At 41.3% G+C, this 25487-nt stretch overlaps 1 protein-coding gene and 1 long non-coding RNA gene across 3 annotated transcripts in view; one reads left to right on the top strand and one right to left on the bottom strand.

Annotated features, from left to right (window-relative positions):
• The window catches only part of LOC148213512 (uncharacterized), a 103868-nt gene that overhangs the window by 21053 nt on the left and 57328 nt on the right, over positions 1-25487 (top strand). For both annotated transcript variants that reach the window (XR_015794471.1, XR_015794470.1), the window contains one exon: positions 5278-5401. This is a non-coding gene — a long non-coding RNA (uncharacterized LOC148213512). The remainder of the gene's footprint in view (positions 1-5277; positions 5402-25487) is intronic.
• The window catches only part of LOC148213513 (cytochrome P450 2J5-like), a 40264-nt gene continuing 30999 nt past the window's right edge, over positions 16223-25487 (bottom strand). Inside the window, exons 5-9 of the mRNA XM_088132410.1 lie at positions 23275-23451; positions 21187-21328; positions 20326-20513; positions 19631-19772; positions 16223-16684 (exon numbers count right to left, since the gene is read on the bottom strand). Coding sequence (XP_087988536.1) covers positions 16479-16684; positions 19631-19772; positions 20326-20513; positions 21187-21328; positions 23275-23451 — 855 coding nt within the window. The 3' untranslated portion in view covers positions 16223-16478. The remainder of the gene's footprint in view (positions 16685-19630; positions 19773-20325; positions 20514-21186; positions 21329-23274; positions 23452-25487) is intronic.

The following is a 25487-nucleotide window of genomic DNA, read 5'->3' as shown; positions in this document are numbered from 1 at the left end:
GAATGCATATGTGGGTGGTCAAAATGAAATTAGTACCTTTGGGTGGGTTGGTCAAATAGGGAGAATTGGTGAAAATGGAATTTCCGAAACAAAAATATGAAGGAGGAAAGGGTTCAAGAGGAAGAGGAAGATAGGGAAAGTTGGAGTTGGATGAAGTTGATGAGATCCTAAGAAAAAAGAGGTAGAGCTTTAATGCAAAAGAGGCAATGTCTGAATCAATGTATGCATCTAATGGACCAGATAGAGAGCTATGGAGATGTATAATAATTTGTCAAAAGCGGACTGAGCAATTGTTCTTTGCTTATCTCACACCTTTAAATCATTTTGTTTGCTTTATCTTACTCCTTTTCTGTACTATGCATAATATTACCACAAATTGGAATAGCGTTATGGTTATTTGTGTACAATTCATTACTATTTGCACTTAACCCTTCCTTTCGCTAAAACATTCACAAAAGGATCAATTGCTCGATCAGAGAATTCTTCTGAGAAGCTGGTCATTCCTTCGTTCACAGTTTTGAATCCAGAGAGCACTACTATAAGGGTGTGCCCTAACAACATGGTGTATATATTTCTATACCGTTTTGCATGCTGCCAGGTGAATCAAAGATGAGAAAACTTACAATGAAATAAAACAGATGATTTACAGTTAATATGTCACCTACTGTCTTTCCTAAATCCTCAGTTCTAAGACCTTTCACCATCTTCAATTCTCTTCTCTTTTATAACTTTTTTTCTCTCTCTAAGATTGCTGCCAAGAATTTCTTTATGTACTTTCATTTATTCTCCTGTGATGTTCCTTCTTCTACGCTTCTACTTGAAATCCACCCTCTCCCATTTGTTTGCTCCCTTCCCCTGTGCCTTGGATGAGAGGTGATCTTCTGACTGCCCAGTCCTTCTCTGACAGACAGATATGTGAGCCAATCATTGAAACAGCTTGTCCATGAGTCACAGCTTTGGAGCACTACAATTTGGATGGTTTTCAGCAGCTTTCTCAACCCCTTTGCTCTCTGCTTTCTTAAGCCATCAACTCCCCAAATTTCCAACTGACAGATGTATTGACATAATTTTAGAATATCTGTATTGATATTCTAGCGGTTTTACACTGCCCTAAAGTATTGTTCTTCAACTGATGGGTTGCAACTGAATTAAGATTGGTCACAAGTGCAGTACAATTTCCATACAGAAGATTGGGTAAGTTGTTAAAAAGTTGACCCTTTTCCTTGTGTACTATATGATACTGTGAAGGAGAGCCGTACTGGTCTATAGCAGCTCCAAATCAGAGAGTCCGGTAACACCTTTTCAGACTCCAGGGCACCTTAACATGCTGCCGGGGACAGAAGTCACCTGCAGCAGAGAACAAAGGCATCCTGCTGAGCATGTGTGACAACCGCCCCCGAGGCTGGTACATCTCTCTCTGGGTCCTTTCCACTGCTGGTTGTGTGCAATGCCAAAAACAACTCAAGAAACAAGTAAATACTTTCCAAAATGAGGCTCTTACTCACTGCTCGAAAAAAAAGGATTGAATACAAAAAATATTTTAAGCTGCAAATTAAAACTTGCTCAATGAAAGCAAACAGTCCCATAGAAGTAAAAAGCAGATAGATAAGTCCTTTTTCCGCCTGAGCAGCCTCACGTGAAGTAGCCTTCCGTTTCTCCCTCGCACGAATGAGATTAAGGCTTGAGATTCGCAGCTTCCTTGAGGAAAGTGGATTCCGCAGATCAACAAAAATACAAAGCCGATGTCTTCTTCCAAAGTTCCCTCCATCCTCCCTCTATGGCTCCAGGGCTTATCTTAAGTACCTTTTCCAGGCTGGCCTCCACCCCTCTTCACAGGTGACAACAATTAAGGATACTGCTTTGATTTTAATTAACAAAGGTTTCAATAGTTACAAATCAACATACAACTGGGGTTTCTCCACAAGATCTTATCTGGTTACAAGAATTTATAGCTTACTAACATCTAAAGCCTGTCTTCTTTCTCCCCGGTGATAAAAACTTCATTCCCATTACTTCAAAGCGGAGTCAGGAAGTTTCTCCATCTATTAATTTGGACAAGGAAACACACGTAAAAACAGGTTAGTTCCCACAATCCCGGACCTCCGTCACAGCATGCATTGCTCTCAGGGCTGCCATCTGCAATTTGCTCTCCAGGAGCCGGACGGTGTGGCAGAAGCAACTTCTCTGGCTCCAGAGAAAGACGGAAAATCTGGAGACAAGAGGCTGCAAGTATATTGTTGATGCATAAGTGATACTGAACAGCTGGTGTATTGCGGCTCCTTTCAGAGTACCTCTGAGATGGCAACAGAAACTATTCCCGAGCTGAAATTGTAAAATCAATTTGGGGAAAGGAAGGGGTTTCCCCTGTATGATGCTACTTGTAGAGAGAACAAAAAAATGTTAAATCAGTCTCGGGGAAAGGAACGTGAATCTAGAAGCAGACTGTTAATGAGAAGAAGGAGCCCCAGAATGATTTTGCAAAACATAGCAGGGGCTTATCCAATTGCTACTACCGTAAAGTGTTCACTGGCTTCTGCCAGACCAACAAGAGAAACAGAACAAGCTTTTTTCTCTCCAACTGAATAATTTCTCTCAGAATGCACATGTTTTGCTTGGAAGACAGTCAGGAACAAGCAATTGTGTAGAAGCATTCCCAGCTCTTAAACTCTATTTTTCCCCTTTCTTCTTCTTCTCCATGTAACTGTTGCTTGGAAATCCATTATTTCCAGTAAAATCCTATTTTTGCTCTCTCAGGGTTAGAATCCTGATGCCTGTGTATCATTCTACAAATAATTCTCCAGCTCTCGGTCACTTTAAAAGAATCTGCTACCACATCCTAAACATTATGGTTTTTATACCTACGACTGTACAATCATTTTATCTTTGATTTTCTGATGAAATAGTGGAACCCAGAAGAAGAAAGTAGCCTTCATTATCTAGACAAAATCTTGACTTTTTTTGAGCCCCTGTAGATGGCCCTGGTGCAGGGTATACTTATTCATTTATTTAAGTTATGAAGCCGCCCATCTCACATTCATAACTCTGGGCAGCTTACAATTAAAACATAAAGAGTACCAAAAATAAAAAAATAAAACAGGCACACTAACAATTCAAACATTAAAAACAATTTGTATTGTCGAAGGCTTTCACGGCCGGCATACGATGGCTGGTATGGGTCTTCCGGGCTGTGTGGCCGTGTTCTTGAAGTTTTGTTTCCTAACGTTTCACCAGCACCTGTGACCGGCATCTTCAGAGTGCAGGAGCATAGACAGGAGCAGTTCTGTCTGTGCCAACAAAACCCGGCTACCAATCCTGAAAAATACAGCCTGCAAAAGGTCAATGAACTCAGCTCAACCACCAGGACATGTGAACAGTTCACACAATGAACTTGCTAATCACCCCCAGCAGCCCCTCGTTAACAATTCAATAGAAGAAAAAACCCTGCCTAATCCCCAGGAAGATACACACAGATTCTGACACCAAAACAAGCAGCCACTCAGTAACTCAACCGCCCCACACACACACCCAATCCCCCCCCCCTCAGATCCCTATAAATACCCACAAAAGGGTCACATCACCCTGGGCACAGAGAGAACTGCTCCTGTCTGTGCTCCTGCACTCTGAAGATGCCGGTCACAGATGCTGGCGAAACGTTAGGAAACAAAACTTCCAGAACACGGCCACACAGCCCGGAAGACCCATACCAGCCATTAAAAACAATTAAACAATTAAAAGTATACAGTATAGTCACTGGGAAACAACAGCCATTCAAGAACAGTACAGCCATTTTAGGGTCTCCACATCACTCTCTGATCCCCAGGCCAGATGGCAAAGCCAGGTCTTCAGGCCCTTCCAGAAGGACAGCAAGGTTGGGGGCAGGATGACCCTGGGTGGCAGAGGGAATGATGTTTCATAGGGTGGGTACAGCAGGAGAAAAGGCCTTCCCCCTGGGTCCTGCCAGATGACATTCTCTAGTGGACGGAACCACCAACAGGCCTCTTCTGCAGAACCTGATGGGATGGGTGGATGTACTGGGAGAGAGGGCCCCTCAAATGACATGGCTGCATGCCATCTAGGGCTTTATGGATCCTCACCAGCATCTTGCATCACACCCAGAAGCAAAGTGGTAACCAATGCAGGTCAGGGGGAAGCAGTGTAATATGCATAGATCTAGGTGTGCACATAACTGCCCACACCACTGCATTTTGTACCAATTGAAGCTTCCAAATGCTCTTCAAGGGCTTATTGTTGATCTTGGGGTAGCAATGGCTCTTGTATGGGGAAGGGTCCAGTGCTGAATGCACTAATGACATGACAGATAACCGTATTATTAGGTTTAGTTATGTTTGCCAAATTCAGCATTTTTAAAGGATTTACTATTCTTAGGCTGTGGTTTTGGAGAATACTTCCCTGACAATAAGGCCCTTCAATTTAGTAAGGTTTAATTTTGAGTAGATATCCAGAAATTATGTGAGTAGACCTATAGCCAATATAATTGCTTGAATTTGCTGAATTAGAATCGTTATGTGTTTCTGTTTTTTGTTTTTTTTTGAACTAGGCTTTCTTCATTATAAGAAACACATCAAAAAGTTTCTGATGCCTTTGTTAATATTCATCTGAAGTGCCCACATCCTAGCTGAGTGCAAACCCTCCATGCAAATAATGAAATTGCAGACTACAGTCTGCTGTGAGTATCATCTGCCAGGGACCTACACTTGATAGGCCCCAGGAGGCGGGCCTTCTCTGCCATGTCACCCACCTTTTGGAATATTTCACTTTTAACAATTATTTCTCCCCTTTGCTTTTTATTTTAGTTCTGGAAGTGTTAAATAGAGATGGTAGACAGGAGGGCGATATGAATGGTCTGCAAATCAAAAGACAGGTTTAAAAACTGAGAGTTTTTGTGGATGTTTTAGTTTTAATTTTACAGGACCCTCAAAATGGAATGTAATACTTTATGAACAAACTGAAAGACTTCGATATATTAGCTGGATTTAAGGTAAATAAACAAAAAACAAAGACGTTGGTTCAAAATATGACTGTACATGATTAAGAAATATTGATGAAAAGGTCTTGTCTTAAAACTGAGAAAAAGCCTAAATACTTGTTGATTATACTGAATAATATGAATGGTATGTTGCATCAAAATAATTATGTGAAAGTTTGGAAATATATCAAAAAGATCGATTGAGATGGGAAAAGTTACAATTTTCATTGTTTGGTGGATTTCCAGTAATTAAGATGAAAGTTTTACCTAGAATGTTATTTCTTTTCCAGACAATGCTGATATTGACAACTGATGTACCATTTAAACAATGGGAAAAAGATACATCTAAATTCATATGGGAAGGTAAAAAACCAAGGATAAAATACAGACTTTTACAGGAAACTAAAGAAAGAGGTGGGTTATGTCTTCCAGATTTAAAGTTATATTTTGATCCCTGTTGTCTTGTACAGATGAAATAGTGGGTGACTCTAAACAACAAGAGGTTATTGGAATTAGAAGGACGTGATTTAAGATTTGGATGGCATGGATATTTATGGTGTGACAAAGCAAAAGTTAATATTGATTTCAGGAATCATTTTATTAGACGTGCCATACTGAGAATTTGGAATAGATAGAAAGTAAGATTGACTCCTAAAATGCCTTTGTGGTTGTCACCTCAGGAAGTTTCTTAGAGAAGAGAAATCACATTTAAACAAGCATGATTGACCAATGCAAATTTATTATTGTTTTCTGAAGGAGAACCTAAACTGAAGCAGGGGGAAGAATTAGAACTGGAAGGTTATACCTGTCAATAGTTTACTTACGCACAACTGCTTGAAAGATTTAAAATGGATAAGAAAAGTTACAAATTTACATGTGAGAAAACTGACTCTGAATATGCTTTATGTACTAATAATGAACATGTTATTGCTAAAATGTACAACCTTTTGTTGAAGATGAATATGGAAGATGAATATGTTAAGGACTGTATGTTTAAGTGGGCAAAATTTTTTGGATATAATATAATGTTGGAACAATGGGAAAACCTGTGGAATAAAGGCTTGAAGTTGACTCTTACCTCTAACTTAAAAGAAACCTTTAATAAAATGATGTGCCATTAGTATTTGACACCGGATAAATTAGCTAAGATGTCTAAAGGAATTTCAAATGTATGTTGGAAATGTAACTAGTGTGAAAATACTTTTTATCAACTCTGGTGTGAGAAAGCTAAGAAATATTGGAATATGATCTGTATTCTGATTCAAACCATTTCAAAAATGGATATAAAATTGAAACCAGAGACTTTCCGTTTATGTATGATAGATAAACAGACGGTTTGAAAACATGGGAATTTACTTCTTGATATGCTAACAGCAGTGAGACTTCTACATGCACAAAAATGGAAAGACTTACAAATACCCACAACAGAAGAATGGATATTGAAATAATGGAATTGGCAGAGGGGAAAAACTGACTACTATGATCAACGAAAGGACATGGTGTACCTTTCCTTCTACTTGGAAACCACTTCAGTAGCTCGATAGCACTGTTTTCTGTCATACATAACATGCCTCTTGTGCTTTTATTCTGTTTAATGTTCCTGCCAGCTAAAGCCCCCACATGTAACTTAGGGCCTCAAACTCCATGTTACAAGAGACACTAAATGCCGATTATACATTTCTTTTATATCACATGTATTCTTATCTTCCTTGTGACTATACAACATTTGCCATTTAGGAAAATTTGAACTCATTACCACTGTTATCATGATAGAATTGCAGAATGGGAAGGAGACCTTTAGGCTATCAAGTTCTACCTATTGTCCACTGCAGGAATACTGATCAAAGCCTCTTCAGCAGAGGGATGTCTAGCCTCCCTTTGAACAGAGAGAAGGGGAAGCCACCCTCTCTCTGGAGAATTGGTTCCATCACCAAAGTTTTCTTGCTATGATTGAACTAGAATCTGCCTTTTGAAAATCCAGCCCCATTATTTCACATCCTGCCCTGTGATACAGTGGCAAGCAGGTCTTGACTAGATTATTCTGGCATGATGAGGAAAGTAATTAATCAAGTCTCATAAGAATCCCTTTGCTTGTATCCCTCTTCCTGCCAGAATATTTTACTTAGGTTAATACATTTGTCCATAACTACCGAACAAAGAAAAAAAATGAGAATTATCTTACTTGTTACTGGTTGATTATTTAGAACCCAATTTGTTGTTGTTCAATCGTTAAGTCGTGTCCGACTCTTCGTGACCCCATGAACCATATTGCGCCAGGCCTTCCTGTCCTTCACTGCCTCCCTGAGTTTGCTCAGTTTCATGCTCATTGCTTCAGTGATGCTATCTAACCATCTCATCCTCTGCTGTCCTCTTCTCCTTTTGCCTTCAATCTTTCCCAGCATCAGGGTCTTTTCCAAAGACTCCTCTCTTCGCATTAGGTGACCAAAGTATCTGAGCTTGAGCTTCATTATCAGTCCTTCCAATGAGCAATCAGGGTTGATTTCCTTTAAGATTGACTGGTTTGACCTCCTAGCAGTCCAGGGGACTCTTAAGAGTCTTCTCCAGCACCACAGTTCAAAGGCATCAATTCTTCGGCGCTCAGCCTTCTTTATGGTCCAGCTCTCACAGCCATACATTACTACTGGAAAAACCATAGCTTTGACTATGCGGATCTTTGTCGGCAAGGTGGCGTCTCTGCTTTTTAATATGCTATCTAGGTTTGCCATAGCTTTCCTCCCAAGGAGCAAGCGTCTTTTAATTTCATGGCTGCAGTCTCCGTCTGCGGTGATCTTGGAGCCCAAATAAATGAAGTCTGTTACTGCTTCCATTTCTACCCCTTCTATTTGCCAGGAATTGATGGGTCCAGATGCCATGATCTTAGTTTTTTTAATGTTGAGTTTCAAGCCAGCTTTCGCACTCTCCTCTTTCACCCTCATCAAGAGGCTCTTTAGTTCTTCTTCACTTTCTGCCATTAGGGTGGTATCGTCTGCATATCTGAGGTTATTGATGATTCTCCCTGCAATCTTAATTCTGGCTTGTGATTCTTCCAGCCTGGCATTTCTCATGATGTACTCTGCATATAGGTTAAATAAGCAGGGTGACAGTATACAGCCTTGTCGTACTCCTTTCCCTATTTTGAACCAATCGGTTGTTCCGTGACCGGTTCTAACTGTTGCTTCTTGGCCCGCATACAGATTTCTCAGGAGACAGGTAAGATGGTCTGGTACCCCCATCTCTTTAAGAATTTGCCAGAGTTTGTTGTGATCCACACAATCGAAGGCTTTTGCATAGTCAATGAAGCAGAAGTAGATGTTTTTCTGGAACTCTCGTGCTTTCTCCATGATCCAGTGAATGTTGGCAATTTGATCTCTAGTTCCTCTGCCTCTTCGAAACCCAGCTTGTGCATCCGGTAGTTCTCGGTTCACGTACTGCTGAAGCCTAGCTTGTAGGATTTTGACCATAACCTTGCTAGCATGTGAAATGAGTGCAATTGTGCGATAGTTTGAGCATTCTTTGGCATTGCCCTTCTTTGGAATTGGAATGTAAACTGACCTTTTCCAATCCCGTGGCCACTGTTGTGTTTTCCAAACTTGCTGGCATATTGAGTGCAGCACTTTAACAGCATCATCTTTTAGTATTTTAAATAACTCAGCTGGAATCCTGTCATCTCCACTAGCTTTGTTGTTAGCAATGCTTCCTAAGGCCCAGTTGACTTCACTCTCTAGGATGTCTGGCTCAAGGTCAGTGACCACACCAGCATGGACATCAGGGACATTAAGATCTTTCTTGTATAGTTCTTCTGTGTATTCTTGCCACCTCTTCTTAATCTCTTCTGCTTCTGTTAGGTCCCTGCCTTTTTTGTCCTTTATCATGCCCATCTTTGCACTAAACGTTCCTTTCATATCTCCAATTTTCTTGAAGAGATCTCTAGTCTTCCCCATTCTATTGTTTTCCTCAATTTCTTTGCACTGTTCATTTAAGAAGGCCTTCTTATCTCTCCTTGCTATTCTCTGGAAATCTGCATTCAGTTGCTTATATCTTTCCCTTTCACCCTTGCTTTTCACATTCCTTTTTTCCACAGCTATTTGTAAAGCCTCATCAGACAGCCATTTTGCTTTCTTGCATTTCTTTTTCCTTGGGATGGTTTTAGTTGCTGCCTCCCGTACAATGTTACAGACCTCCATCCATAGTTCTTCAGGCACTCTGTCTACCAAATCTAATCCTCTAAATCTATTCATCACCTTCACTGTGTACTCACAAGGAATATGATCTAAGTCATACCTGAGTGGTCTAGTGGTTTTCCCTACATTCTTCAATTTAAGCCTAAATTTTGCAGTAAGAAGCTCATGATCTGAGCCACAGTCAGCTCCTGGTCTTGTTTTTACTGTCTGTATAGAGCTTCTCCATCTTTGACTGCAAAGTATGTAATCAATCTGGTTTCGGTATTGACCATCTGGTGATGTCCATGTGTAGAGTCGTCTCTTGTGTTGTTGGAAAAGAGTGTTTGCTATGACTAGCTTGTTCTCTTGACAGAACTCTATTAGCCTTTGCCCTGCTTCATTTTGTGCTCCAAGGCCAAACTTGCCTGTTATTCTGATTACTCTTTGACTTCCTACTTTAGCATTCCAATCCCCTATGATGAAAAGGACATCTTTTTTTGGTGCTAGTTCTAGAAGGTGTTGTAGGTCTTCATAGAACCGGTCAACTTCAGCTTCTTCGGCATCAGTGGTTGGGGCATAGACTTGGATTACTGTGATGTTGAATGGTTTGCCTTGGATACGCACTGAGATCATTCTGTCGTTTTTGAGGTTGTACCCCATTACTGCCTTTCCCACTCTCTGATTCACTATGAGTGCAACTCCATTTCTTCTAAGGGTTTCTTGGCCACAGTAGTAGATATAATGGTCACCTGAATTAAATTCACCCATTCCCGTCCATTTCAATTCGCTGATTCCCAAGATGTCGACGTTCAATCTTGTCATCTCATGTTTGACCACATCCAGCTTGCCTTGGTTCATAGATCTTACATTCCAGGTACCTATACAATATTGTTCTTTACAGCATCGGACCTTCTTTTCGCTTCCAGATACATTCACAGCTGAACGTCCTTTCGGCTTTGGCCCATCCGCTTCACTCTTTCTGGAGCTACTTGGAAATGCCCTCCACTCTTCCCCAGTAGCGTATTGGACACCTTCCGACCTGAGGGGCTCATCTTCCGGTGTCATATCTTTTAGCCTTTTAACATTGTCCATGGGGTTTTCTTGGCAAGGATACTGGAGTGGGTTGCCATTTCCTTCTCCAGTGGACCACATTTTGTCAGAACTCTCTGTCATGACCTGTCCATCTTGGGTGGCCCTGCACGGTATAGCTCATGGCTTCACTGAGTTACACAAGCCCCTTCGCCACGACAAGGCAGTGATCCATGAAGGGGTAGAACCCAATACCTTTAGTAAAAAGTCTTCTCGAAGCCGAAACCCATTTGCCCAAAAGGTCCCAATGAGAGGCAGAGCCAAAGCACCGGGAGGCAGATGTCTTCGGGACCAGAGTTGTTTCAGGAAGAACAGAGTCAGCAGAGCAAGCAGCAGAGCAAACAGAAATGCCCCAATCTCCATCACTGTGCTGCTGGTTCCTTCTCTTTGATGCTCTCTAGTTGATCTGGAGGTGGTTCTATCCCTTGCTCTGCAGGTTTTTGCTGTTCTTCCTGTTTTATATACTTCGTGGATTGGGAACAAATGGCAATATGACTTTTGATGCTCTATCCAATTAGGATTGGGATTCATCAACAAGATGCTATCATAGTAATTCACATTAATGGGGTTACTTCTGAGCATGTCTCACTCAAATAGCAGAGGAAGACTTTTTTTGTTTTTTTCTAATGAAGGGCTGTTTCACCCAATTTGTCTCTAACATGATATTTTGCCAGAATTATTTGAAAATAATGGTGTATGATCTGTCCATGAAATCTACCTGAGTATAAAGGAGAGTCTTGTTGGGTCCCAGAACTATTATCGAGTCCAGTATTATGTGTCATGCATCCCCTTTGAAGCCCATGTTCAGGACTTTATCATGAAAAAAAATCTCACTCAATTTCCTTGCCAAATAACGGGAACTCTTCATGAGGGCTTCATACTGCTTGAGGACCGTCACTGGATCTGTGCATTTGATCAGCCTTGTGCAAATGAAACAAGTGGAACCATCATGCTATTGAGGAGGGGCTGTTGCCACAGATTCTGCCGCAGCTGTTATTGGTTAAAAGGTTGGGTGCTTAATCCAAGTATCAAATAATAGGGAGAGAACTACAGGTACTTAGCAATACCTATCGAACAATGATGTCACCTCCCCAGCTGCCTAATTCATGAGCATATCTGAAAATGATCCCTACTAAAGCCTTAGCAGGAAGAATTGCCCAACTCTGAAGCATCATTACACCCAACAGAGATCAGGTAGCCATCCTTCATTATATTGTGTTTTACCTTATCACCCAATATTGTTATGATTCCTTTTATTCCTCTCAACCAAATTATGGATTGCCTTGATGTCTGTCATTCTGAGCACAGCCTGAAAGCTGAATCTTTTAAAGATTTTTTTGAAACTCACAACAGCCCTTGTTCCCGAGCACCAGGTGCTTTCTTTTCTCCTTGGGTACACCACAGAGCTCTAGGAATTCTAGGGGTTCACCTGGTTTCAACGTCATTCTACAAGTATCCTTTCCTAGGAGCACCTTTGTTGTAAATCGGGTGCCAGGCCCATGCCTCCAGCATAAGGATCTCCATTTCTCTCCTGAAATTGCTTTGCTGCTTTTATTCATTTACTGATTTCCTTAATGTATAAGTTGCCTCATTCACCAAAGTGACCCTTGTTGGTACAGAATACATCACTTTCTATCACTAACTGCTTTTGCCCCACCCCACAGTGCAAGTCCTGCTGTGCTGCTTCATCATGGCAGGAGGGTATTCCAGGGAGGGATGAGCAAAGGACATTGGGACTATATGACAAAATTATATATTCCCAGCAGTGTCACTCAAGGCGTGAAAGTCATCCCAGATGCCAACTAAAGCAAGCAGGCACCTACATTGGGCAGTACAGATTTAGGAAGATGGTGGAGGCCGATGATCACTTTAGAGACAAAGGGAAAGGCATCAATTCATACTAGGCAGGAGAAGGCAATGGGAAACCACTCCTCTATTTTTTTACCAAGAAACCAATGGAGAGAAAATATTAGTTTACTTATTTACTTAATTTATAAGTTGTCTCAATAAACAAAGTGACTTTAGATGATATGCAGTCCATGAAAACCTAAAAAGTAAAAGAAACAATAAGAAATATCAGAAAACAATATTAAGCTGCCGTATTGGGAAGGAAAATATTACAGATGCCAAAGAATTAAAATCAAGCTGGAGTTGCAAATCACCCTGCTCCACAGCCTGCTGAAAGAGCCCAATTTTTAGAGCTTTCCGAAATGACAGCTGGGTCAGAGCCATGTGGACTTCTGCAGGAACTCTTCTCCCAGGGGGAGGTATGGCCAAGGGAAAGATATCTCTCCTAGATCCCTCATGATGACAGAATTTTATCAATGGGACCTACAGCAACCGAGTGCTCTTAGATCTAATAGGATGGGCAGAGGTACATAACTGGAGGATGACATTCTTGCAGAAATCGAGGCACCCAGGGATTGCATCCAGATGCTGACTGGTAGCCAATGCAAAAACGTTACTCAGGTCAACCAAGTAGCCCATCACCACTTGTGGCATCCCTGTGGATTCTTCTCCCTCCTCAAAACAGCTGGAGTGGAGCCATGAATCTCCCCTCTTTGGGTACAGTCACCCGGCCCATGAACAGTTTAACAAAATGTTATTTACTGTCTGTTCTGAGCTGCAGCGCCCTCCTTTCACTATTGGCACAACGATGGCCAGGTAGAGTTTCATCTTCCCTCTGAGAGAAGGCAATTGTAAATATAGCTTAAGACATTCTGCCTTCTGCCATAATTCACTATCAGTTCGTCCATTTGTTCTCACCGCTTTCCATTGTTTCTAATGTGCCCTCCCAAGCTTTTTTTTTAATTTTGCTTTGCATATTTCATGCATACCTCATTCTATGCTTTACCCTTTTTGAGAAATAAATGCCCTATAAATTTGTACTAATAAATACTGTATAATTTTCCTTGGCTAAAGGTCCCTCTTCCCATTATAAAAGTCCTATGTCCATTTTCAGATTTTGGAAAGCTCTTTGTGTATTCACCATGGCCTCTTTGTGGCTCTCCCAGTTTTCTAGTAGTAATTGTTTGAAGTTGTGCATTCACAGTATCTTGTTTTTTCAGGATTCCACCCCCCCCCCATTCGATGACACTTTTCTTCTTCAGGGTTTCAAGCTAGTGAAGTTGACTTCAGCAGAATCCACCCTTCCTAATGCAGTACACAAATCTGCTATTCCCCCTCCCCTAGATATCATGAATTCAAGGAGAATATGACCATTTTCTTCCATTTTCAGTCAAGGCCCCTCCCTGCTGCTGAGAATTACGTTCAAGAGGGCAAACCCCTTTGTTTCTTTCTCCAGCTTCTGACAAATGAAGTGGTCAGCTGGAGAGGGTAGGAACCTTTGGTTCTGTGACTCTTGGAAGAGGTAGAGCTCCTACAGACATAGCAGAACCCACCCATTGTAACTACTGCACATATCTGAGAATCACCAACCACCGCAATACATTTCTTTTCCCTCAAAATGGATCTTGTCTTTCTTTGTCCCATGAATATAGGATTTTCTTGAAGAAAGAATGAGGTGGGGGTGGGGGGCAAACATCCACCTTCCTTTTCCACCTGGCTGTTTTAATTACTCAAATGTGTTACTTGGGGGAGTAAGTTATCATCACTTAGCTGACCGATAAATAGAACAGATGCACTTCACCAGGGAAGGCAGATAGTAAGATTATGAGTAATTTTATAGACCGTCTATATACTTCTGGTAAAGGAATGACAAATCCATCTTCCTCCATAGGAGGAGTACAGAAAAAACAGACAGGCACCTATACTGGAGGTAACATTCTTATAGTCATGCACACACCCACACTGAAAACCCAGGTTGTTCACAAGCAACCTTTAGATCTTTCCCTGACCTTGTCTAAAAAGTAACTTTTTTTCCCATCTATGACCATAGCTCAGAATTTCAGTTCAGCCCTTAATCTCTTGCCATCTTCCTAGAATAAAGGTAAAACATTCAGGGATCTACTTTTGAACTCTTTTACATTTGTGACTTTACACTCATAAAAAGAACTATTATATTATTCTTCCCATCTGATTTTCCATGACTGCACCGGAAACTGCTGATAACATCTGTCCAATTGCCATCTTGTGCTTCTCATTCCATGTTGAACTAGTGTAAATATATTATATGAAGTTGCATGAGGGGACTAGAAGTGGAGACCTGACTGACCCTTCCCAACATGTAAGGGAGTGAAGCATGTATGTATCTACAAAAAATATCTTGATTATTTTTTATATCAATGATATTGTTCAGGCCCTGAGCAAAGCTGAATTTCATCCTTTTTTTGTGACCAGTAAATCAGTCTGCATTCTACTAAATGCTGACAATGTTGTGATCTTGCCTGGTTGTGATGTAGCCTTCATGGATTTTCATCCTCCTTCTATTCTAAAATGCTAGAAATCCACCATATGAAAACGAAGCTGGTTGCATTCATTAGGTGGCATCTATTTCCAGTCATCTTCCTGGACGTTGCACTCTTCACACCTTTCTTTGTGAGCCAAAACAGCTCCTAATGCAATCATCAGAAATTCAACCTGTAGGAGTAACAACTGCATATCTACAGCAATTAATCATTTCAAAGCCAAAGTGCTAGGTCTTTTGCTGTATGGCAGAGATGTGGCAATTACAAGATTATCCATACATTAGCAGGTGTACAAACTAATTTTATAAGATCCTTACTCCAGGTTCTCCTCTGTGTTGCTAATGCACTTCTCCAGGTAGACCTTGACTGAATCTCAGTTGAGGTTTGATTACAGCTCTTCTGGTTGAAGTATTGGCTTCAACAAATGAGGAGAGGTGAATTTCCAACTAGTTCTGACAGAAACCAGTCTTCTTGGCAGAAACCAATAAGGGATGACCTGGCTCACTGAGGCCTAAATACCCACCCCTGCAATCTGTATTCATGCTGGGTTGGATGCAGTCTGGAGCAGCCCAAGCAGAGAAATCTAGAACTTGGATTACAAAGAGAAAGAACCAACACTTCCCAGCTTTGCTCCAATGAATTCACACACTGATATCATTTTGTTTTTTAACACAATGCATAATTCAGCCTTGGGATTCACTCACTCTGCGATGTGGTACCTGATACCAGGTTGGCTTTCTTCAAAAAAAGGTTGGACCAAATCATGGAAGTCACAGGGAACCATGCCTATTGCCTTGATTGCCATGGGACTGCCTCTGAAGGCCAACTTCTAGGAGACTAGTGGTGCAGTTGTTGGCCACTGGGAGAAGAGACCGCTGGACTCAATGGGCCAGGAGTCTGATCCAGCAGGGCACGGCTTATGTTCTGATGCTGGAAAGCCCCTATGCTTGCTCCTCCCTCCCTCTCCCTAACTGGACAGACAACCAGGATTGTTCTGGAAAAGAATATAAAGCATGGAGAAAGAACACAGCTACTGAAGTCGATGCTACCAAACAAGCACAGAATCATTGCAATACTTCTAAAGGAGCAGAAGTAGGAGATCTAATATAGTAGTAGAATACAGAAATAGGGGGATTCAACCATATATATCTAGAGGAAAACATAGAAAAGGGTAAGACATATATTTGGCCATAGGACAAGAGCTGAATAGATCTAATCAGTTTAATGTTAAGGTCCCAGAAATAAGGCCTAAATACAGGTCTGTAAAATGAAGAGAAGTATAAAACTTATTTAGAAAGGTAATATTTCATTCTGTGTAATAAAAAGGAGAGAGATGAGAAGAAAAGCAGTTGGTGTCCAAGACTTGTTAGATCTCATTGAGTCTGGGGTCAATCCAATCCTTATTTCACTCAGGGAATCTACCACAGTTGCACTCCTGTTTTCAAAACCTTCCTTTTTTAAAAACCTTCCTTTTTTTAAAGCCCTCCTTTTTTAAAGCAGCCACATCTGTTCTATATGAAAGGCCTGAGAAAAACACATGGGGTTTCACCATTTGCTGTGCTGGGAGAATGTGAAGTCCATGAGAGATGTTTAAAAAAAAATGAAAAGAGATACTAAGAGTAAATCAAAAGTATTATGTTTTATTGCTACCCAGAAGGAAAGAAAGGTAAAACCTAACAAGCTTACTTAGCATATTGATCACACACAACCTCCAGTTCTTTTGTTGACCTTGTTAAATAAGTTGTGTGAATCCAGCAGTAGGTTGAGGAAGTTTCTGTGTAGAGTAAATGGAGGCAGAACATCAAAATAAGTGAATGGGCATACAGGAAACATTTACCATACTGAAATAGTATACTGTAATTAGTTTTATGCTTGTCATGGTGTTTTTATAAGTTTTAGGCCTGTGTGGGGAACAGCACACAGTTTGTAAGGGTATGGATGCAGGAGCATCTTTACAAGAGGTGCTTGATTGAGTTCTTTCACTCCTTCAGGCACCTGGAAGCTGAAGGCCCTCAACAGGCTGGTCAGAAAGATGAAGATCTCAATTCTTGCCAGCTGCTCTCCCACACATACCCGCTGACCTGTAGATGAGACAAGACATGCAGAAAGGGAATGGCAGTTTATTCTCTAGAGTATATCCACATCAGCAAGTAAATCTGAAAAGAGTTGTAAGAGCCCCAGAAGCTTTCCAAGTGGAATCTTAGTAACTTCCAGCAGATTCAATTTCTAGAGGTGTTTCCTCCCTTTTACTCAGTTTCTTGACACCCCACAGCGTGATGACTTCAATCAGGTTGCACTAGTCCATAATCTAATAGTACATCATTTCAAAGGCAAAACTATACACCCCTGAAAAAACTGGTCTGGCACGTTTTTCCAGAGATTGGCCTTAAAAATGGAAGTCACTTTCTCAGCTCTCTGTCCACCAACTTATTCTACGGTGCATGAGGCTACAGCTGGAGTAGAGGGAGGTGGTATGGACATGATCTATAGGAATTCCCTTTCACTGACCAAACACATATTCTGACATTCTGCCAATGTGGTATATTTGCTTTCTACAGCTGCTTGTCTGCAGGAATGTGGACATAACACTGCGAAACAGCTTTTCTTCCTGGCCTGATCAGAGTAAGTGCTACTATGGCATTGAAATACCTTTGACTTCTTTTCCTCAGGGATTTAAATGTTCATGTCAGATTGTCAGTGGAGGAATGGCCCAGGATGTCATGTTTGACATGACTTGCGTGGATCTGCCCAACTACTCTTGGGCCACAGAAGGTGGGTTTGGAATTTTGTTTCTCTCTGAACAAGAACAAGCTTTACAAAACTCTTATTGCCATGGACAGATGCAGATTGCCATTCTGCAGGGATGAAGGGCCATTAAAAGAGTCTGGCCCAGGTATCTGATAGATCCAGATGGAGTACACTAAAGGAATTTTATGCCTTGCCTATTATGGATTCCTGGCTGATTTGTGAAATATGGAGGTGGCCCAGGCAGTTACAACCCCTTGGTTCATGATGATAGATCATTTTCAAATATCTCAGGTGATCAAGAAAAAACATTCCAGATGCATTTGGATGAAACTGGACCCATGTCAGCTGGGGCTTTATCCAGTCTATGCTACTGAATCTCTTTTGCTTTTCTTGGCAAATGAGCCATGCCAGAAATTGGATGTGGGGAGGGCTAATTCTCTTGTCTCCCTCAGTTGCTTTCACTCCATGGACCATGGTACCCTTCTGGGCCATCTGTTGGTTTTGTTCTTTGGGGGCACAGTGGTTCCAGCCTTTCCTGTTGGATTATACCCAGAAGGTGATTCTGGGAGATTACTATTTGGTTGGTTCGTTGATGGTGGGACAGGTGAGCAGAATGTGGAAGTGTAGTAATGCCAGTATGTGATGACCTCCATGTCTAGGGCTCCTTACCACCCAACTCCAAGGAAATAACTAGTATCTTTGAATGTTGCTTCATCTTGATAAATGGTTGGCTGAAGGAAAAGAAGCTGACAAAAATGGAGGTACAACTGATTAGGAGAAAGCTGGATTTGGGGACTGAGGTGGAATTTATTCTGGATGGGACTAAACTCTCCCAGAAAGAGCAGGTTTGGAGTTTGGGAGTGCTTGTTAACCTCCAGGTGTAACTTGATTTATAAGTCATAGTTACTGCAATATAGAAGTGCTTTTCTGCTGCTAAGCAAGGTAGAAACTCAGCTGGATTTCTAGCTCTCTCTACTTACAAGCCCTTCAGCTCTTTTTAGTCGCTTGGGGAAATGTTTGTCAGAGTTTGGGGCTAGGCAAGTAGTTGTTTTTGGTGTATGTCTATGGGAAGACAGAAGACCCAAACAGTGGAGAGGGAAAGGCAATTAAACGCCTCCTGCAGGGATGTTTGCAAAGATTGGTGACAAGAAATGCTGATGGCATAGAACTACTGGGAGGACAAGAGCCATCATTGAGACATGGAGGAATTGGGAAGGCTGAAAGTGTATTTGAGACTTGTGTGTGTGTGTTACCCATGGTCCATGTTGGAAGCCATCAGAACCCAGTTTGAAAAAACCCAACATGGATTTGCACAAGTAGTTTCCAAGATCACAGAAAGTTCTGCAGTGCCAGAACCCAGCTAACTAGAATCCTGCGTGGATTCTAGGCTGTGGAATAAATTCCCAACCAGAGATATTTTTCAAATTTTGCATGCCAGCTTGAGTGTTTGAATGGCAATGGGTGTCCATCACCTCCTATAGAACTGCCATCTCTACAGTCTGTCATTTACTGTGCTTCTCCTTATTTGTTGGGGAGTTTTTCTCATCAGGAGCCATATTCCAGAAGGTGAGGTTGGAGGAATGGCAAATGAGTGAATGAGTTTTAGATTCTCACTACAGTGGCCCAATTCCATCCTGTTGTAGCTGGGTTGGCTATGGGGGATTGGAAGGAGGGGGTGATGCAGTGCCAAGTGGAGGGGGAAAGGGGATGTGATGGGATTTCTGGAATTGTGCAGGACAGAAGATAGCAAGAGTCACAAGTTCTCATCTTTATCCTGGTTGAAGCATTGCCTTTTATGCCTTTGCTATCTTCACCATCAATGGAGAAGGATTCACTGGTGTACATGCAGTACCAGACAAGACTGGAAAGACTGTGGGTGGGAAGACTTATGGTTCTAGATGCATTCATTAAAATGGCAGAGCTTAATGCATCTAAAACCATAACTCTGTGCTCCAGATCTTTCACTAAGAAGCTGCAGTTAGGTTAGCGTTCCTTGGATGTAGCTCAACGTTCTCTCCCAAACCCAAAAGAGAATAGCACAATCTTCTACATGTCTTACAAAGCTCTACTGTGTAAGACTGCAACGTAAATATAACTCGTATTCCTTTGTACTTGGAAGTTTACTGCCTAAAGGAAACTTTAGACTCTCTTAGTTTGGAAACTAGAAGGAATGAGGATTCCTTGGTTTTATTTTCAGACCACAATGACCTCAGAACTCGTCAGAGGTGGTGCTTCTGGGAATGTATAAGGTATAAGCTGCTTTGGACTCATGGATTTACCTATTCCAAATGGCAGAAACTCTTCCCGGGTGATGAACTTGCCATCGTTGTCTAAAAAGTGATTGGGGTTGAATTCTTCAGGTGTTTCCCATTGTTCAGGATCAAAAAGGACAGAGCGGAGGTCTGCGATGATAAAAGACCCCTGTAAAAAACAGAGATGGCTAAACAGAGCAGCTTCATAAGGTAAAAAGGAAAAACATTCAAAGCACAATTGATGAAACATTTGCTCATTGCTTGCCTTTATGGACCCACATTTGTTCATTCCCAAAGCAGTTTCTCAAAGCAGTGGCTGCTTAAAAGCTTGGCTTCCTTTCTCCCCTTCCTTTCATTGGAAAAAAGGGCTGGGTCCATAATTCTTTATCCCCCCAGGTGGCCCCAAGAAGGGGACATATCAGTGAAGAAACATGGTCACTCAGTGGATTGGGCTACAATTCTGAACTTAAGTTCAGCCCTTAATTTCTTATCATCTTCCTAGAATAAACATAAATCATTTAGGGCTCTAGCTTTAAAATTTGATAGGGGTTTGGATTTAATCTGTAACTTCCCACCCCACTCCCAAGTATGCTATTCCTGCCCATTTGATTTTGGGCAACTAAACTCGCAGTTCCTGAGCAGATAGCATCTGTCCAAGTGACCCCTGGTGCTTTTCTGTCCAGGTTGGACTCCTGGACTGCAGTCTGAACAAGTTTCTCTACCTTTGGGATGTGGTAACCCCTCATCTTCACATCCTTTGTACTTTGCCTGCCAGCCCCATATAGCAAGACATATTTTATACGCTGCATTTCATGAAGCACAGCATTGGTGTAGGGCAGCTTCTTGTGATCTTGATAGGAAATTGACCCCGAGGTGCCAAACACATCTTCAATCTCCTTCTGGACTTTCTCTAGAAAAAAATGATGGAAATAGAAGCTTTGTTTTCAATAATGTGTTTCACTTCAATTCCCAGTGTTAATCCTCAGGAGTACTTTCGAGTGTAGAATAGCCTTCAGAGCATTAAATGTAATGTCATCCTCATTTTGTTTTTAATGGACTGCAGATATTAAATGCGTGTCATAGGCTCTGATTTGATCCAGTCCAAACTGGTTCAGAATATTGATGTAAATTGTTGATTTAGTTCAAAGATTCCACTGAATTTCCGTTAGAAAAGTCAGTCTCCAGAATTCAATCCCAACTATTTTGGAAATCTGATTCAATTAAAAAAAATAAAAAATCTTCTGCATACAATTTAGGCTGAAAACAAAGACCAAATCTGAAAAGATTGGTAGATTTCTGAATTTAAAGTGCGTTAAATGTTCATTTTCAGTTTTTAGTTCATCACTCAATATTTTATTGAGGACATCAAAGAAGGGTCTCTGTATGTACATTCTTTGCTTTCTTTAATCCTGCTATGGTCACGTTCCTCATGATAGGTTCAAGAATCCACATAGGAAAATTATCATGAAGAATAGAGTCAGTTTATCATTCAACAGCCATTAATACTTTAAAGAATTTCAAGTAATTCCTGTGTGTTTTAGAACCGGAGAGCCACCGTGTTCCCCTGCCCATATTTCTCTCACCTTGGATTTGGGGATGATTTGCCAAGAGGAGCAGTGCCCACATCAGAGTAGCAAAGGCTGTGTCTGTTCCAGCAGTAAAAAAATCAAAAACACACTGAGCCAGGTTCTCTTCGTTGTAGGTTGAGTTGGGGTCATTCCTGCTCTGATGTTTAAAATGGGAAATGAAAACCAGAATGAATTCTATGCAGCTTTCCTGTGGTTATTATTGCTTCTGTGTCGCAAGTCATGAGAATAACTATATTCCTGATAGATATATAGGACAACAAATGCATTGGAGTAATAATTAGAGTGGTAGATTCGGAGTCAGTAAGACATTGTCTTAAAGTAAACCAGATCAAAGAGATGTAGAGCTTCAGCTTTAGAGGTAAGCATTATGCATGTTGATGCAATGAGCAGCTTGTTCTTCAGCCAGCTTTTTGTAGAAGCTGATGATGGTTACCAGTGGTCTACAGCTTCTAATTTGAGATATTAATCCTGGATCTTATTTGGAGGTACCCCAGTGACCATAGTAGCAGTAATCTACTATATAACCTGTAGGGGTTTTCTCCTCCTACGTGCCACCCGGGGGATGCACTGCTCATCTGTCATGAACCATCTGGCAGCTGGTTGAATAAGGCTCACTTGCCATCTGCAAGAGGAAAAACAACCAAGGAATTGGCCTGAATTCCATATTCCAGCTGAAATATGGAATACGGAAACATGGAAGCTACCTGAATCACAGGGAGCACACTGGCTTACAAGAGTGTTCAAAAACATTGTACAAAAAAATGAATTTACCACATCAATACAACAATCTCAATCTAGAAAGGCAAAAGTGATGTATGTGACTGCTCGAACTACAAACTGATCTGGCTACTATGCCACACTATGACAATTTCTGAAAGCATACTAGATTCTTCTGATACACCAGCAACCTTTCACCAATACAGTGCAACTGCATCAAGAATTGTTGAACAGCGGACACCATACATGCCACATGCCTATTGATGGAGAAGCACCATGAGAAATGAACAACCATACATATGCCACTCACTGACCTAGAAAAAGCATTTGATCAAGCACCACATGACCTCATCTGGTTATCACTGACATTATACAATGTATCTGCTGAGTTCAGCTACTGTACCCCAATGTTATCAGCTCAATAGGAGTGCTACTGGATGCTCAAGCATCTTTCCCATCGACAAAGGGACCATCTCTCAACATTGCCCTTTCTTCTCTGTTTGGACCCCAACCATAATCACAACACCCATGAATGCTGTTATATGCTGAGGATATCATGATAGACAGTGAAACATGAAGCAGCCTCGGACAATTGAGACAAAGGTGGAAAATGTGTCTAACTGCTTTAGGAATAAGGGTCAATACTAAGAGTGTATAACCTGAATGTGGTGACCAGACCAATGGGATACTCAAGACTCTTGGTATCAAATTAAGCAAAGCGACACAGTTCAAATACCTGTGGTCATACGTGACTATTGATTGTGACACACTACTGGACTACCATGCCTTGTGGCTGAAGAGACACTGCAGACCATGTGAAATGGTCAGCAGAGTGCAAAGTAACTTCACATTGATCAAAGTTGCTTCTATACAATCATTCTGGGTCTTTTTCTGAAAATATTGGAGAGGAGGACTTTTTTTCCTTGTTTCAAAATATTTTACATTTATAATTACAGTCAAGGCTATGAAAGTAACTGTCCTTCTCCAATCATTTCTTGGAGTGAGTCAAGTATGAACTAATCAAAAGTCCCTAACCTGTTAATTCTTTTCTTTCTTAATGGAACTTCTCTAGAAAAGGGCAAAGGAGTGGTAGGCAAACTTTACGAGAGGGTGACAAATGGAAGCCACTGATTTCTGCCTCCCCCCACAAAGAACCGTCCATGCCTAAATGAGCATAGTTACAATACAGCTCTTATTCAGAAGCAACCTTAATTTGGCATGGGGTAAATTCAGAATGGGAGCTGAATGAAAAAGAAAAAAAAAATCCAAGATGAAGGGACACGGTATCAGTAGCTCTTCCTGTTTACTTATAGCAAGGAATGTAATAATTCCTTGCCCCTGTATTGAACTACAAGAAGCCCATACCTTCTCCATCTGAAGAAGATAGTGATCAATGAAATCTTGTGGCTCATGCCGAGAGTGGAATTCCTTGTGTTTCTCTATTTCCTGCTTTGCAAAGGAAAGGATCAACTCCGTAGAAGCCATGGCCTCCTTGTGAGGCCCTGGGAGGTAGTTCATTAACCGTGGAAACACATCATATAACTAATAGAAAAGGAAGAGCAAAAATTATCGATTCCCATCAAAATTATAAAAGACTCTCACCAGCTCATAGAAACAGATAATAAGTGTAACTGGATTCATAGGCAAGAATAAATAATACTTTAACTACATGGGTTGGATTTTCACATTCTTCTAGTCTCTGTTCTAGAATGCTTGAGCTGTCAGGGTAATCTTTGGGATCAAAAAAGGGCATCCCTAATCAAAGAGATTCAGATGCCCCAACCCTGTTAGGGTTTCACAAGGCATTGAAGACCTGACTGTTTCCAAAAAGATATTAGGTCGGGTGAGTAGATGAACTCTGTCATCATTGATGGTCAGTGAGGTCATTGTTATCCTTTGGTGCTGGGGGTTATGGCTGGTGGGTTTGTGTGTTTTAATCTTGTAAGCCACGCAGAGACATTTGTGCGAGATGTGGGGGCTATATAAATCATAGAAATAAATGAGATGGGGGGGGGGAGAGAGAGAGAGAGAGAGAGAGAGAGAGAGAGAGAAATTTATTTCAGAGGTGTACTGATTCCTTGCTCCAGGTATGATCGGACTGATAGCAGATTCAAACTCTTGGTCAACTAAATGAAAGCAGAATTCTCTACTTCGCACTGTAATCCAAGCAGGTTTTCTTCACCCTTCCCATCCTTCCGCCACTGTTGAATGCTACAATCATTGCTGGGGATTAAGCCTGTCTCAGGCAGCTCAGCATTGCTTCTATAAGGTGCTTTGCAGAACATAAACATGTGACTCTCCTCAACAAGTTGAAGAGGAGATATGATGGACCTCTGTGAGGTGCTCCGTATTCTAGAATCCAGAAAAAAGAGTGACCTTCAGGGGGCAATTTGGCAAGGGTGTCACTGTTATATTCCAGGACTAGACTTGATCAACAGATCCCTGGAGGGTAGGGCTGGTTTATGGGTTGACTGAAAGAGACACAATATGGATTCATGGAGAAGAGGACTATTTAGTGCTATTCCAAGTTACTATGTGGAGTGATAGTCCCAATACAGACCCACCCAAATTTGTGTGGGTGGAAAGGAAAGGCAGTTTGTGAGTATCTAAGTGTCTAGCTAAAAAAGTGGACAGAACCTGGACCTAGTATATCTTGACTTCAGCCAAGTGTTTGACCAAGTTTCAGATGAGATCCTAATGGAGAAATATGGGTTGGACATTGGTACAGAGCTGACTGAGATGACATTCTTAAATACAGGTAGGAAAAATCAAAGGCATGTATGTATGTATGTATTATGGGAGACAATACATGTGAAAAAAATCTAGCTGTCTTGTTGGATGACTAGCCGACCATAAGCCAACAATGTGATACAAGTGCCAGGAAAGAAAATTTAGTCCTACGGTAGATCAGCAGAAGTCTAGTACCAAGATCAAGAGATATCATAGTTTCTCTTTATTCCTCATTCTTCAGACCCCACTAGAGCATTGAATCTAGTTCTCTCCACTGCCCTTTAGGTACAAGATTTAGAAATTCAAGTGTATTTTGGGGAGAGCAGCTAAGATGACAAGGGACTTGGAAGGAAAAACTTAAAAGGAACCATTGGAAGAAGGAGCTATGTTTAACCTGGAGAAAGAAAGACTCCAAGGGAACAGGATCGCTGCCCTCATGTATTTGAAGGAGTGTCACATAGAAGAGAAGCAGGACGGTTCAGAGTTGTTCCAGAAGACAGGACAGAAACAATAGGTGTATATTATAAGGAAGCAAATGTTGGTTGGGTGTCAGGAAAAAATGGTGAGAACCTTTCAGTGATGGACTGACTGAAGTAGTGCTGGACCATCTTTTGCTAGAGGTGTGTAAATATGGGGTAGATGGCTGTCTGCTGGTGATACTGAAATGATGGATTCTTGCACTGGGGAGAGCCACTGTGAGTTCTAATCCTGACTCAGGCACTAAGTCAAGTGGGTGACCTTTGGCCAGTCCTTCTGTCTCGGCCCTAGAAAGAGGGCAATTCCAAAACATCTTGCCAGGAAAACTGAAGAGACTTGTCCAGGCAGTCCCAAGGAGTCAAGACTGACAC

Source organism: Python bivittatus, unplaced genomic scaffold, assembly GCF_059951505.1.
Source record: "Python bivittatus isolate LINGU-HERP-01145 unplaced genomic scaffold, Pbiv_v1 ctg000980_np1212, whole genome shotgun sequence".
Lineage (NCBI taxonomy): Eukaryota > Metazoa > Chordata > Lepidosauria > Squamata > Pythonidae > Python > Python bivittatus.
This window is presented reverse-complemented; position numbering and strand designations above follow the sequence as displayed.